Below are 16,238 nucleotides of genomic sequence, written 5' to 3'. Positions count from 1 at the left end.
AAAGACCAAGCACTGCTGTCAGGAACCGAACCTTCGTGATGTATGTCCAAAATTAGCTGTCATACTGCCCAATCCTAAAGTAATGAGTTGTAAAGGTTACTGAAACGATGCAGTCACTGATTGGTTATCATAACTTCCTGCTTCTATTTACAGTGCCCTCTTCAGGTCTGGCAACCTCATAGCTCTGAACCAGGTGTATATGCGGGTCATGTCAATGAAGATGTTTTTGTAAAGGTAGAGGGGGAAATATCAGTTTTTTGTAGAAACACGGGTACATGTAAACGTGGCCTAAATCTCCACTGTGGCCGGAGTTTTCAGGAATCATTGTTTGTGCTGACTTGTAGCTGCCTTGGTGTGTAAATGCAAGAACCAAACGCAGAGAAACATCAATGTTCTTTTAAAAAAAAATACCCGGGTACGTGTAAACGTGGCAGTTACCAGAATTGCTCCGCTGCTTAACCCACAAACCATGTTCCTTACAAATGGCCTAATTTAAAATTGAATTAAATAAAATGCCAAGAAGCGTTGTTACGTCAAATAACTTATTACAATTTTTTCGTGTGGGTATATTTTTTTCAATCTTTGGGAAGTTAATTGTAGGGAGCTAATTATGAGGTGGGCATTCACTCAGAAATGTATTTATTATTACTGATGTCACAAGAAATGATCACTGAAAACTATGTGACAGTTTCACTGTTAACATCTGCCAAGTTGTTGTTATTTCTAAGATTACATGTCGAATTCTGCTTCATCAAACACTTTAATTCAACTCAATTCTCACTGATATTGTGTGTAAGATAACAATATAATGCAACAATAGAAAAACACAAAAACAAATGGAGCGTGGGGGCAAAAGTATGCTCTCATATAAAATGGGATATTTTAGAAATACAACTTATGCAACAAAACAATACAGTGCCATAGGATATACAAGGCACCAGATGCATTTGTGCCCCCCTCGTGTGATGACCTTTCCACAAAACCATCCATAATGCTCAGACACATACATGGTGGAGGATCATTACAGATTCATAAGTACTGACATGCCCCCAACCCCTCCTCACCAAGACATCGTAAAGGTCAAGTTCATCTTCGTCAGTATTCTCTCATTGCCTCCTTCCCTGTATCCTCATTGTCTCCGGGGGCACCGCAGCAGCCCTAACAAACAGCAGCCTGTTGCCACAGGAACCTGGATGCAGCAGGTGCAGCATACGTGTCTGTGTGAGTTGACTGTTAAGGATATAGGCCAAAGTAACGTGAATACATTTCCATAATGAAGCTTGTTTCGCTGCGGCTGTAACGCCTACCAATCAGTCATTTTCCAAACATCTCTCAGCCTTCTGCAGATGATCCGCTGATCAATTTCACACTGGATATTACATGTGTTGACATACTCATTACCCCTTCCCATTTATCAGGTAAATAGAGTTTAAAGGTTGCAGCGTAGCTTATTTTAGGTTGGGGTTTTTCTGGGGGTTTTTTTTGTGAAACTTAACAAAATTTGAATTTATTTCGCAGTTGTACTGGTGTGCTGAGTAAATAACCAGGCAGAACTGAACTGTGTGTGGAATTGTTGTTGTTTTTTTTTTTTCTGGCTGAAATGCAAAACACTGTGCAGCCGCAGTGTGAGCAGAGCAGAGAAGCTGTTAATTAACTAAACTACCCTCATCTGGGTGCAGCCAGTATTATTCCAGTTACCATGGTAATAAACTTCTCTTTTTCTTTCCACAAAGAGATGCACACCTCCTGAACTTTTGCGAGTTCAGCCAAAACATAACAAAAATTAATCACAGTTTGCATCCAGATGCACAATGGTGTCATTTTGAGTCCTGGTTGAGAATAAACCAAAACCAAAACTGTGTATAATCTCAATTTTCTCTGATTTATTCATCAATTTGAACCTTGAAACAGGAAAAGTACAGTTAACATATTTAAAGCTAGACATGTAGGAACACGTTCCATTATTATTTTGGTGGCAGTATTGACTGGAGAGTAAAGAATAGTTTAAAAGCAGCCATTGTAGATTTGTACAACACATTACAGTTGTTTACAGATTTTTTGTCTCAGTTATATAGGATATAGTTATACTAACTCTAAAATTTAAAGTTGATATACATTTATCTGTTGAAAATTTAAAGAGACCTTTCATTTTTCTGACTTTAGGTTTCCCCCTGACCACGAACCATCAAGTAAGCCAAAGGACTATTAAAAAAAAAAAAAAAATCAAATGTAGTGTTGAAATAGACAATTGAAGTTATTAAATAAAAGCATCAGTGTATCAATCTGCTCAAATTGTACATCATTTATTGACGATGCCCTCCAAGTACCTGGATTATGACCTACACATACATGATTCGCCTTGTTTCTTAATGTTTATCATAACCTTCATTCACCAGCGTCAAGGTGTCATGGAGAAGCAGTCCATCCAGGTGTGGTCACAGATGAGGACGGATGTCTGGACCTCTGCGGAGCCTCCGGACCCGGCTGTGCGCTTCACAGGACGGCGGGCCTGACAGGAGCTCAGAAAACATGGTACCACTTACTTAAAAGCTGAAATGTGCAGATCAGTCCAATCACAGAGATAGTTTGCAAAGGCACGAATATCCACGAATCAGCCAATACATTACAACCCCAACCTCTCCATGATGGCTGACTCCACTCGACTGAAATGTTGATGTGGGGCCTCTTGTGATTGGCTTGTTTGTCCCACGACACTCCACAAACACTTGTTTGGGATGAGATCTGTGTAACTTGAATCTAAGAAATTTGCCTCAGCCATTCCACATACGATTTCACTTTGTGACATTAACTTGCTGAAAGACTCTCATTGGCCTTTCTAGAAAACTGATTCCATTGGTCTGCAGCCATGCTTAGGTATGTGCTACATGTCACACTCAAAATCTCCCAGCAGACTATTGACCAAAGGAGATCATCTATAAAAAAAAATGTATCCTAGCATATGTCTAAATTCATGTGATCTAAAAGTAAGCTGGATTCACTAGACCAAGCCACTTTCTCCCAGTTTTGATGCTCACTTCCCCAGTATTGACGCTTGTGTATGTAGCTGTACATTTCCTGATACAACAAAATGTACTTTTTCTCTCTAACAGAATCAGCATTAAATTCTTCAGCTGCCTGTGCTGCAATAGCTCGTCCATTGCATCAGACCACATGTGCCAGCCGTAATAACGCACATGCATGAATGACTCTTCCCTTTTACAGGATTTTTTTGAAAGACACTAACCACTTCAGACTGAAAAGAAATCACAAAAGCTGCACTTTTGGAGATGCTCCGACCAAGTCGTTTCACCCTGACAATTTAGCACCTGTCAGACTCACTGAAATCCTTTCACTTAGCCATTTTTCTGCTAATAACAAATTGACACTGAGGACAAAATGTTCCCACGCTGTGTGTAAAAGTTGTCAAAATAGAAGATAATAAGTTCTATTCACTAAAGCCGTCAGGGATCATAATGTTATGGCTGATAGGTGTATGGACAATATGACTTTTTTTGGTATCGAAACACTAAAAGGGTGAGCATTTAATGGCATTTGAATAACAAAATCATAGAGACCAGAGGTGTCAAAGATAAATCTCGTGGACCAAAACAGGGCTGCCTTAGAGCGCAGTCCATCTCGCTGGATAACGTTGCAAAATGTGAAGAAAAAAAAACAGGACAACAAATGCAATTTTTCAACCAAAAAGTAACTACAGTTCCTGATTTGTCCAGTAGGGGTGGCAGTTTTTCTGTATGAGTGGAGGAAACAGCACAAACACTCAAGCACAATTATGCAGCAGGGGAAGTTAGCTATTTGAGAGTGAGCAAAACATGGTGAGCATCAGTCATACCTTTAAGATGTTCAAAGTTCTTAATAGATAATTGGCTATTCAAATATGCACTTAGCTGCTTTTATTATTTCTGCAAAATGGTGGAAAACTGAATCTTGCATGTGTCATTTATAACAACTTAGTATGACTTCAAAATAAGAGAATCTGATACGTTAAATGTGTCATGTCCATATAGTTCTATATAGATATGTTGGAAATGTCCTTTAATAACTGCAGCAGGCAGTCTCCTTGCATCTTTCAGATAGTTAAAAGAAGAACTGATGTGAAATGATTTCACAGGCCTCAACTTTGTAAAATTGTAAAAAGGCTAGAAACTGCTAAAGGTGGGAAAAAAACAGAAGAATAACGATTGGCAATAAAAAAAAGGAAGCTGGATTGGCAAAAAATAAAACTAAACTAAACAAAAAAAACAGCTAAAGTCTGTAATTCAACCAACCCTTTCAGACCTCCTCATTTTAAAAAACTAATTCTGGTCACTTCAATAATCTGAAGATTTATGTAAAAGACCAGCACGGGTTCATGTTATAAAATCAAGTAGGCAAACTAACGTTGTTATAAAATGTAATTATGGATGAACCACACAAGATCTAATCTAACCTTTCCCTCCCAATCTCCATTCCTTCTTCCCTCTTTCCATCATTCCCTCCTCTCTCTGTCCATGTATCCCCTTCTTCTTTGTCCCCCCTTCTCTCTCTCTCTCTCTCTCTCTCTCTCTCTCTCTCTCTCTCTCTGTCTATCCATCTCTCCCTCCTCCTTTCTCTCTCACCCTCCCTCTCTGTCTCTCCTCTCCTCTCTGGCAGCTCTCGGAGCTCCGGGGTGACTGACAGCCGGCTGAGAGGAGTGACACGCGGGGGATGCTCACTCAGGTGGCGGAGTGGTCCCTCTGTCCTGCCAGTCACTCTTCCAGCAGAGTGCCTGCTGGTGTGAGAGTGCTCACCTGTTCAGGGGTGAGGATCCGTCTGGGAGGTGAGTGCTTCTCCGGCTTGTTCCTGTCATGTCTGTTCTCGTCAGTCTGCTTGTCCGGGGCAAAGTGATCTGAATACCTGCTCATGTTGTGTCCACTGCACTCATTCTGCTTTTTCTTTTAATTCATACATACCCGGACTCTTGTTGTGTCCGGGGGACACATGTCGTGCCGTGAATGGTGTTATAACATTTAACTGATATCTAGTAAAGACCATCGTTATTAAGATTGATATCGTTTGACCATTATGTGCAATGGCACTTTGGTGTCGGCGGGGGCACTGTTGAGTAGATTTTCGCCGGCGGAACGTAGAACTGAAACACATAGAACATAAAAAATCTTTAGCTAATCTCATTAAAAGCAAGTGGGGGTGAATCATGTTGAAACCACTGTGTTCAAGCACGGATTTGAGAATGATTATATTAATTTGCGACTATTAAACTGTAGCACTAAATCTCAAATAAAAATATTGTACTTTTGTTTAAAAAATCTTGTATTATATCTGACCAGTGCTGCTTTGAATACAAAATGTGCACACATTTTTGGTTTTGCCCAAAATAAAAATACACATTTACAGTATTTTTCTGTGCGTTGGTAATATCTGACCAACATCATGACGCTCCACAATGAATATGAAGCAGTGCGGTTTATATTTACTATATTATTTTATATTAAATCATTGATAACAGTCCGTTAAAAGTATGTGATGTCTTGACCTTGTGCAAACTTTTCTATAAGGGTCATTAAAGAATTTTAGAAACTTTTAACGTGTTTACTGACGGCACAGAGGTCAATGTTAGGAACAAACAGAACAGCGAGCATTTGTTTCTATGTGTCGCAGTTCTATGGCCGTGCTCAGCTCCGGCGTGCACGCACGTATCCTCTCGCGCTGTATTATTGCTCTGAGACCAGCCACCATGGGGAGTTAAGGGCAAGACGACGGGTTATTTACGTTAATATTTAATGTCTGAAAGCTATCCATATGCTGCGTTTTGGAGTACACTGTTTGCGCCAGTATCCCCAATGCGGCGGGGCACGGGGACCGGGCTTCCAGAGACGGTAAGGTCGCCACACTTTAGCGGAGGGGGGGGGGAGAAAACACGGGAACGTCCACGGAGCTAAGAGCTAGTAGCCAAAGCTAACCTGAACTAGCCAGCGAGCTAAGCAGGCTGCAGCCAGCAGAGTGGAAAACGTGCCCTCCGTCCTCTCGTCTTCTTTGGGCAGATTTCGCTACGCTAGTTACAAAAGAAAGTTCGCGTCGCTCCCGTGCGAGTTTCCTAGACACGGGTGGGATTTCCACTTTCGCTGGTGTTGGAAGTGTTTTCTGCGCTGCAGGCCCCGTCTTGTGTGGTTGTGGAGTTTGTTTCGGTACCCATCCCCCCACCGTCTTTCGCAGGCCAAGATGAATGAGATTCTCACTTCAAAGCGCTGGCATCGGTGTTGGCATTGCTACGAGGCTAGCTCGCTGTTCTAGCTCGGTAACATTTGTTGTTTTGCTGAGGGGGGGAAAAAATCCCGTCGGATTTCCACAGAGAGCGAGATTGTGCAGCTGGTTTGCGTTAGCTTTGAAGCTAACTAATAATAAAGACGAGGAAAAGTTGTTGAACTTCAGGATCGCTCTGTTTTCAGTTGTTTTCCAATCAAACCGAAGCTTTAGCTTGCTGGAAGTAGCCGTGAGTGTTAGAATTAAACACGCATTAAGATGTTGTTGTTACCATAGTATGTGCCAGGTAAGAGTTTTAATAATATTGGAAATGTGAGACGTTACTGTATCATGTATTTGATCACCATCTGTAGTTCTTCTTTGTGGATGTATAGACATGTATGGCTCAGTCAGACTTCTTGTGTTTTCTGTCATCCCTCACTGCTACATCTAATTTCTTCCTCTCTTTTCTCCTTTAGGGTGAATCGTTTGACATCAAAATCATTGCGACAGGGGAAGATCTGACCTCTGCCTTGTGCAATCAGAGACATGAGCGTTGTCAGAGAGTTAAATGGGATTGGGTACAGGGGTGGCGGTGGTGGGGTTGTGGCGTCTCTGAACGGCCCGACTCATTTTACTGAGGATGCTCCGCGACCCCCGGTTCCTGGCGAGGAGGGATCAGATGTGGACCCCCCGGTCCAGTCGGTCAACGCCCGTTCCAACACCCTTTCTCAAACGTTGGGCTATCCCCCGTTGTCCTCGTCATCTAAAATGGGGGATTCATCGAGCTACACGCCCTCCTCATCGTCTGCGACCCCACGTCGCCCCGACCTGGACTTGGGATACGAACCTGAGGGCTCAGCTTCACCGACGCCTCCTTACCTGAAATGGGCAGAGTCGCTTCACTCTCTCCTTGACGACCAGGAAGGCATCCAGCTGTTCAGAAACTTCCTCTGTCAGGAAGGGTGTGTAGACCTGCTTGACTTCTGGTTCGCTTGTTCTGGGTTCAGGAAGACCAGCCAGGAGAAGAGGGTGAAGCTGGCCAAAGCCATCTACAGGAAGTACATTGTAGATGGAAGTGGGATTGTCTCCAGGCAGATCAAAGCAGCCACCAAGAGCTTCATCAGAGACTGTGTGGGAAAGCAGCATCCAGACCCTGCCATGTTTGAACAGGTGATTACAAAACCCATTTCATGCTTTCAAGGGCTTTTCTTAACTTGGTGGACTTTTTCGATGTTTAATGGCAGTTGCTTCTCGGAATCGTATTCTTTTCTATAACATTTCTGTAACTGGTTAATGGTTTTTGACACACAACTGAAGCTGACAGATAATATATGTCCCAAAAAGTTGGCTGTGTTCAGTCCAATAACTGTCTGGTGCTGATAAGTTTTTCATATCTCTGGCCTTCCAAATACACAATGTTAATGTAATCAACAAACCCATACTAGTTTAGTAGTGATGTTTACTTGGGCACCTGCTGCATCTAATCACACCTAAAGTCTTAAAGTGGATATTTCTTTTTAAAATGCACTGCATATATTTGGTGTCTGTTGAGCCTAAATCTCATCAGTTGGAAGATTAGTATTCTTTTCAGTCAGGATACATAGTGCACAGCAGCGGTTGCATGCTCGAGGCATGTGATAGATTTGTCAGGAACATTCAGTGCTGCTTCAGTGAGTGAAGGGATGTTTTTTTTTTTTTGTATTTGGGTAAAGTAACTGGGAAAGGATTTACAAGTGGACCGAAGTTCCTGCAGTTGAAACTGAACGATGGCAAATCACTAACTATTGACCACAGTGACCTTTTAGTCTGTTTTTTTTTTTTAAGGTTCCAGTTACTTGTCATTGAAGAGTGTATATCAATATTATACTTTGACCATTATGTTCTGAGTTGCCGAGTTAACTACGAAGTATGTCCCAGGGTTGTTTTGTATCCTTATAAAGTTGACAGAGGACATGGCTGTGAATTTCTTTTAATCATCGTCTTAAAAGTGGTCGTATATTGATTTTTCATTGTTGAGAGGATTTGAGTGTAACATTGGCAAGCTATATGCAGAAATAGGCTGGAAAAACCTCAATTTAAGATGAGCAATACTAAGGGAGTAAGTGCTTGTGTTTAGTCTCCTTTCTCTTTTGTTTATTTACTGAATTTTATTCAATAGAGTAATTTTATCAATCTTAAACAGTTATTGAGCTTGTAGAGCACAAACAAATAGTGGTACAACATTAATCAGGAATACAATGCCTGATAAAATATCAATATATGTTGTTGCCATTAACTTAAAAAAAAAGGTTATGTGACTTTGGACTTGTGCTATTTATACAAATGTCCTCTTTAATTCTCGTTCCTGCACGTTTTTGTTCACCTCGTCTTAACAAATATGCTTTCAGGCCACATTTCTATAACATATGAGTTTGCCAGCCTTCGTACAGAAGCTTGAGTCTCAGAGTAAACCACAAAGTAGTAAAATAACACAGATTGAGGTTACTTCATTACGGTAGTGAACCAAATGAAGCTTGCTGTTTTCTCTGGAGAAAACATTTCTCCACCCTCTTGATTAAAAAAAAATCTTCATTGAAGATTATTGAGAGTGTTTAAATGTTAAATCATGGGCACAATTTATCTGGAAGCGCTTTGACACACCTCTTTGGGTTTTGTCCATTTGTCTTTGATTCAACCTGAAAATGAGTCATTTTGTTTTATCGCCGTGCTTTGAGTGACAGTCGTATGTTTGCGTTCCAGGCCCAGACAGAAATCCAGGCCATGATGGAGGAGAACACATATCCTCTGTTCCTCAAATCAGATCTGTACTTGGAGTACACTCGGAGTGGAGGAGAGAGTCCCAAACCGAACCTGAGTGATCAGAGCCCATCGTCCGGGCCAGCTAAACCCGTACCTGGGTATTTACCTACGCTCGCTGAGGATGAGGAGTGGAGGTAAGACCGGCTAAATCTCATGCAACTTTTTTTTCTTTTTTTTTTAAATGGGCATTTCTCATGGCAGGTGCCACAGCACCACCTACCAGCAGTGGGAGAATGTATTTGACCTTTTTTATTAACTCATGTGAATCTGATGTTAGGTGTGGAGGAGGCGGCGGCGTGAGGGAAGCCGAGGAGGAGAAAGACGAGGAATGTGGAGATACACCAGCTGGTCGGCTGACTCATAGCCTGCTGATGCAGACGGCACCGCAGAGAGCCACGTCCAGCAGGAGGAAGCAGGACAGCAGGGAGTGCAGGTCTGTGTGCGCGCTGCCTTGCATTCACAACGTTTACTGTGATTTGGCAATTGTTATTCACTTCCCTGGGATATCAATACTTTAAATATATATATATGTATATATGTTAAATTAATTTGAGAAAACATGCGTAGGGTGAGCATGCATCATCAGCTTTCCTGATAGGACTAGATCTTAACAGGTTGAGTATAAAGTATACCCCGGTCCTAATGATTTGAATATTCATGAGTCGTCGGAGGAAACGGATTTACATGAAACACTTGTTTTCTAAATACGAACAAATATTTGTTATTATAATATATTATTTTCTAATATAAAGAATAAATCGCAACAGTGCTTCAAGAGAAGACTGGAACATGTTGAGCCTGAATGTATACTCTTCTCAGTTGAAGAATAATTTTAACAGACAACTAAACAAACCAAAGCGGATGTGACAGGAGTCGAGAACAGTGTCCGCCCGCAGCGTATTATCACTGGTTATAATTACTTCATACAATTATAATTTCTCCGTCATCGCTGAACAGTTATAAATACCAATCATTTCATAAAGCTTGAGGTGAAATGTTTGTCGGAGTAATGTTTTTTTGCACGTGTTGTCGATTCTACACCAAATGTGAAGTGTGACCATTAAACCAGTTTAATTGTTTGAAGATCGCAACAAGCGGTTGTGTGAGTGACAATTATCGGGATTTCCTTTGTTCCCTCTCAGACCGTGGCGGGAGCCGGTAAACCCATACTACGCAAACATGGGCTACGCTCGAGCGCCAGCAACCAGTGCCAATGACAGTGAGCAGCAGAGCATGTCGAGTGATGCAGACACACTGTCACTGACCGACAGCAGTGTGTAAGTATACGCTCGTCCTCACGTTCATCTCAGTGCTGCAAGCTGCTCCTATTTGTGGCTTATTGTCGGTCGCGTGTCTTTGCAGAGATGGTATTCCTCCATACAGATATCGGAAGCAGCATCGTAAAGAGATGCATGAAAGTGCCAAAGCCAATGGACGTGTGCCCCTACCTCATATACCTGTGAGTACACACACTGCTCCTGTCGGCTCACACTGCGATCAACAACTTGGTTTCTGCGGTGCTGTGTGCAGATCAAACATTCTGAGTTTAATACAACACAGATGATGTCCTCCTCAGAGTTTCTAGCCTTCTATCAGTTATAGACTATTGGATAAAATCCCCTCTCTGTGAGGCATTTACTGACACACAGCAAGCAGACACATCCTTATACTAGACGGGTGTGCATTTACAGTATAAAACCATTTGTATTACTCACAAGACGACAGGAGCATTCTCAGCTCAAACGTATGCATGGCATCTGGTCCTGTAGCTGCTGTAAAAGCACCGTTGGTGAACCTTTCATACTCCATCGTGTTTTCACATTTTGGATGTTGTATTGAATGAAATGCTGGTATTACAGATATTGGTGACATTTTAGCATCTCTTTTGTTAATACTGCTACAGTGGGTCTGTCACATGGTCTTTTATGGCTGTGCTCAGTTTACAGCAACTGATCAGCTCAATTTACTGATCAATTTTTATGACCCAGATCTAAAGCTGCTGATCAGATCATTATATCCCCAGTTAACACTGTTTGGAGTGGGGTTTTATTTAGTTTTTTAGTTTGAATGAATTGAATCAGCTTTGTGGAAGCAGTGGTGGCTGCAATTCAGACTCTGATTAGCAACTGTGTGAACAAGAGATGAAGTAAATGTTGACCTGGCTTGATCATGTTACCGAAGTATCATAATGCTCAGACACCCGCTGTCAGTGGAAACAAGGCTAATGCGGAGAAACGAGGGGGGGGAAATCAGCAAAAATGGTGCTGAACTGGTAAAGTGCAGAGATGGGAGAGAGCACTGTGGAGAGATTTGTCACAAAGTTACTGAGGCCATGTTGCAGCCAAGGCCCCTTCATACTGTATAATAACAACAAGAATGTTGGACACTCCAGGGTCTTGCCGAGAAATTTAGTTCAGCAGTGCCAACCGTCCAGGCCAAAGTCTCTGTTCTGCAGGCTGGTCTGCAAACTCTTGTGTGATTGGTCAGATTTTGCTTGTTTACTTCCGCATTCTGCAACAGGTCCGTGACAGGGAATGTGCATTTTGTATTCATGCACTGCTGTGTGCTGCACACACATGTTCCAACTCAGTAATGAGTGTAGCAGTCATATTTCAATCATGTTTAGCATGTAGCTTCGCGACTGTGTAAGCACCGGAGCACACTAGCATGTATCGTGGAGCACAGATCTGCGATGCGCGGCGGCCCCTGAACGTATCACCCAGGGCTGTCAGTTCCTGCAGTTCAAACCAAAGCAGCCTTGCGGCCCCGACAGGAACGTTGTCTTTTATTCGGTATATTTCTGTTATGTATGAAAATAGTTCAGCGAAATGTATTTCTGAAAGCATTTGAAGCGAGAAATAGGCTGTGCAGTTTAAAAGTTAAAACGCCTTTGACAGCTTCTTCTCGGAGTATGAACTCACTTGCAGAGCAAGGATTTTTCTTTCAGCAGCTGGCTGATGTCACAGCCGAACTTTTGTTCTTGTTCTTATTGGAGTGTGCAGGGGCCTAAAGGAGAATCTCAGAAGAACGAAAGCCATCCGCTTCAGCTTTTTCTGTTTTACAATTTGCTTCCTCCAGCACTGACACCATTATATTGTGAAATAAAAAAATCTCGGCCTTGTAGATGGTAACCCAGCAAGAGTTTTGTCAGAGTTAAAACCTACTATATCTCCACCAAAAGTCATTCTGCTGCCAACAACTGCATTTCCATTTCTTTTAATGATTCCGTTTCTTTCGCGATCTCATCGGAAGGGATGAGTTTTAATGTAAGTTCTCTCGGTGTCTTCATAGCTGATGTATGTAGTTACACCATTGATTAAGTTAGCCGTCTTGACGTGCCGGAGTTTCATCAAAACTATTTTAATGAAAAATACCGATGGAGAATTAAAGGCTTAATGGAGTTCGGATCATTCTTCTATCTTCTATTTTTTGTTTATGTGTATCTATACTTTCACAGTTTAAACTATGTTGGGTTCATTGTAATATACAGACTGTATGACAGCAGCTCCACAATGTGTCATTGGTGTCTCCTAATGTTTCATAATTTCTCTGTACACAGCGCACGTATCGCATGCCAAAGGACATCCACGTAGAGCCTGAAAGGTTCGCAGCAGAGCTCATCAGCAGGCTGGAGACGGTTCTCAGAGAGAGAGAGGCTCAGGAAAGACTTGAAGAGAGGCTGAAGAGAGTACGACTGGTGAGTGTACAGCGGCATACGTGCATTCCATGTCACATTGTTTATGGTATTGGCCGCTGGGCGGTGTGAAACACACGAGTTTCCAAACCTGGTATGATGATAAGCATGGGAAGTCGAGTTGTAGTTTGCTGTTTAATAACATGTTTGTTGTTTGTTCTGAACAGGAAGAAGAGGGGGATGATGCTGATATTTCTGTGGCAACCTCCATGTCTTCTCATAGCATACCACTCCCCCTCCCCTCATCGTTTTCACCTCTTTACGGCGCCCGTTATTCAGAGACCACTGCTAATGCCACTGGTAACACTTACGGCGGCCTGGTCGCCATGGAGGACTCCCACGACGACGACCCCGAGTCTATCTTGGATGAGCATGTACAGCGGGTGATGAAGACACCAGGCTGCCAGTCGCCGGGGGCAACCAACAGCACCTTAGGAGGAGGGGGCCGACACACTCCTCCCAAATCATCGCGCTCGCCAGACGGTGGCATCGCGCCACCTCACTATCCGCCACACCGAGGGGGAGGTCACAGTTTGCCTGCTGCTGGAGTCAAAGGTCAGTGGCAGATTACTTGACGGGAGTGATCCCAAACACCCACAGCCACAAACACTTGGCTCGGAGGCTCGCCTCTTTTTCTACATTTTTAAATTATGCTTTATACGTTTTGATCCAACGATTGGCACGCCAAGACTAAATTCAACTCCTATTGCTACTGTCAACAAATAGAAGCCTGTCGTGTAGATACAGAAGTTTTATGTTAGAAGTTTTCTAATTGGCGCGAGACTGAGTACAGCGCTGTTTCAAATTAATGGTAAACATGCAAAAACATTTCTTTCCTCGACAAGTCTGATCATGCAGATTTTGCCCAATAGACCTGAAATACATGGAACTAATGATTTTAATCGCTGCAAGTTTCATCTGTCAATAATGTTAGTTTGGTGTGCTAATGACTGATGTGGTAGAAAAGCAATGGATGTAAACCACTCCAAAGCTCATCGCAATAAATGTCTTATGTGGTGAAGCCGGCACAAAGTTTCAATTGATTTTTGACTGAAAACGTATTTAACTGAACCCACATTATTTGGGAATATTATTTTGATATTTGAGCGCTTATCTGAGCGTTTATCAGATATGTACACCGACATGGATACATCCATGTACTCCAAATACATACATACACCCATATGTAAACCTCTTATTCATTTCAGTGTTAAACAAAGTTGGTGTATCCGTATTGAATTCCTCCCTGGTTTGTCTTCCAGGCGTACATCACCACAAGCAGCTGTACCACCACAGGCCACGAGAAGGGCAGGAGGAGGTGGGCGGTCGGTCTCAGGCCAACTTCCTATGGAATGGAGACCCAGCGAGCCAGTTCACAGGCAGAAATCGTAACTATGCCGACGGAGCTGGAGCCAGCACGCTGGAGGGGATGGGTTACAGGTCAGCACGTGAACATCGAGTTGGCGGCAAACTGAGCAAATGGTGTTACCGATTCGTGTCCTCACCTGGTCCGTGGTCCGGCTTCTCTCTGCAGTAGTAAAGGCAGCACGCTGTCGCGACGAGGCTGTAAGAAGACGTCGGAGACATCAGGGAAAGGTGACGAGAGCGGGCGTGGCATGGAGGCACAGGTACCACTGGAAGACCTGGAGAGAAACCAGAAGATCTTCCAGTGGATGATGGAAGGAGACAGACAAAGGAAAAGCTCTCATGGGTGAGTTGTAGCAGGTTATCACTAATGAGGCCCGTCGCTCGTGCCCTGCCAGGTTACTGGCCGCAGGTGAGGCAGCCTGACTGCACTCGTTCAAGAAAGATTGACGGCACTTGGGATATCATTCACAGGATACTCCAGGCTTTAATGCCACATTGTACAACATTAGGATAGTCTTATGATTGCGTTTTACAGTACAAACTGCTTCTCCAGCGGCAGCACCAGCAGCTCCAGAAGGACGGGAGCCAGCAGCGAGTCGCCACGTCCCACCTCAGTGGAGCGGCCGGGAGTTGTGCACCCCTGGGTGTCGGCGCAGCTCCGTAACAACCCGTCGTCCATGTCCACCGCCATCCCTGGCTCATCATCCACGCAGGTCCAGCCCTCGCACCCTTTCATCCAGGACCCGGCCATGCCCCCCAACCCAGCTCCCAACCCACTCACGCAGCTGGAGGAGGCTAGGAGGAGGTTGGAGGAGGAGAGGAAGAGGACTGCTCTACAGCAGATCAAGCAGAGGTACACCTCAAAGTCCAGTTCACCGTCTGTCGTTGGAAGTGTGTTTTCCTCTTTTCCTGCTCGTGTTTTGACCTGGCTTGTCTTCTCCTTTTGAAGGCACAAGTCTGGGAAGCGTCAAGTGTGTGAGAACATGACAGTTGCTTACTACTTCTGTGGCGAGCCAATCCCGTACCGAACATCAGTCAAAGGTCGTGTTGTGACTTTGGGCCAGTTCAAGGAGCTGCTTACCAAAAAGGGCCACTACAGGTGAGCGATTATGTGGAACTAGATCAAATGTGTGCGCTTTGATAATGAATACAATTTTAGTACCCCAATTAAATGAAGATCATCAGGTTCATAGTGTTGCTTTGAAAAACTCCAGCCTCAACTTAAAATCGCAACAGGATGTGAAGCTGCTGAACTCATATTTCACAATGACAATGAAGTTTGTCGGAAGCTAAATCATGTTGAGCTCAGCTGATCAATCCTACAAACGGTTAGAAAACACAAATTGTCTGAATGTCTGTGCCTCGTTTGGCTATATTGTCAATGCTCCTTCGAAACAAATGAGTAACTCTGATCTGTCGCGGTTTGCAGATTTTATTTCAAGAAAGTGAGTGACGAGTTTGACTGTGGCGTGGTGTTCGAGGAGGTCCGCGATGATGACGCCATCCTGCCAATCTTTGAGGAGAAGATCGTCGGGAAGGTGGAAAAGGTTGACTGAAATGTGGGAACAAAGGAGAACAAGGCGGAAAAGATCGTCAGCAAGAAGAGAAAACGGGTTGAATAGGAAATTCACCTGCGCGAAAAGACCGACTGAAAGTAGAAAGATGGACGGAGCCATGTGTGACAGGAGGGGGATTGTGCTGCGGAATAGATGCTGGACTATTAAGGAGGCGACGATTATTAGAGGATATCTACGTCAACACCAGGATCAAACCCACATAAAGCAAAGAAGCTTGGCCAGATGCTGCAGGAGCAGAGGAAGCGAACATTTTTTTCACCTGTCCTGCCTCTCCACTGGGGATCTTCAAGAAAAGCTGTTTTTAAATATGATGTCTGACCAGTCTTCCACTTCTACTGCGATGGATGGAAAAGGGTGAGAGAGGGAAGGGGGGGACTGCTGGAGTAGGAGAGGATAAAGTAGTCTTCCATTTCCGCTCTGGGGGAGTCTGTCCTCCGTAGACCATTTCGATGCTGCTACATTACCACGGAAACTCTTCAATCGGTGCTCGGGACAAAGGAAGCAGTTTTGTTCCCGTCGGGGGTCGGGCTGCCTTTTTTTTTTTTTTTTTTTTTTTTTTT

At 43.4% G+C, this 16,238-nt stretch overlaps 1 protein-coding gene across 1 annotated transcript; it reads left to right on the top strand.

Annotated features, from left to right (window-relative positions):
• Positions 1 to 5,735: 5,735 nt before the first annotated feature.
• LOC308149109 (axin-1-like) lies at positions 5,736 to 16,177 on the top strand. The gene is made up of 13 exons (XM_080520767.1): positions 5,736 to 5,873; positions 6,717 to 7,410; positions 8,980 to 9,173; positions 9,317 to 9,472; positions 10,182 to 10,316; positions 10,402 to 10,498; positions 12,599 to 12,736; positions 12,901 to 13,288; positions 13,996 to 14,173; positions 14,268 to 14,444; positions 14,655 to 14,954; positions 15,051 to 15,200; positions 15,531 to 16,177. Exons 2-13 carry the CDS (start codon positions 6,787 to 6,789, stop codon positions 15,655 to 15,657), a joined length of 2,664 nt encoding a protein of 887 aa, XP_080376893.1. The 5' UTR covers positions 5,736 to 5,873; positions 6,717 to 6,786; the 3' UTR covers positions 15,658 to 16,177.
• The last annotated feature ends 61 nt before the right edge of the window (positions 16,178 to 16,238 follow it).

This window comes from Blennius ocellaris, assembly GCF_963422515.1.
Source record: "Blennius ocellaris genome assembly, chromosome: 3".
NCBI classification, from domain to species: domain Eukaryota; kingdom Metazoa; phylum Chordata; class Actinopteri; order Blenniiformes; family Blenniidae; genus Blennius; species Blennius ocellaris.
Note: the sequence above shows the minus strand (reverse complement) of the source record. Positions and strands in the feature narration are given on the sequence as shown.

Coding starts and splice junctions, on each gene's coding strand:
- LOC308149109 (XM_080520767.1), top strand. CDS start 6,787: ATGAGCGTTGTCAGAGAGTTAAATGGGATTGGGTACAGGGGTGGCGGT. Junction 7,411..8,979: donor ACCCTGCCATGTTTGAACAG/GTGATTACAAAA, acceptor TTTGCGTTCCAG/GCCCAGACAGAAATCCAGGC. Junction 14,955..15,050: donor CTACAGCAGATCAAGCAGAG/GTACACCTCAAA, acceptor CTCCTTTTGAAG/GCACAAGTCTGGGAAGCGTC.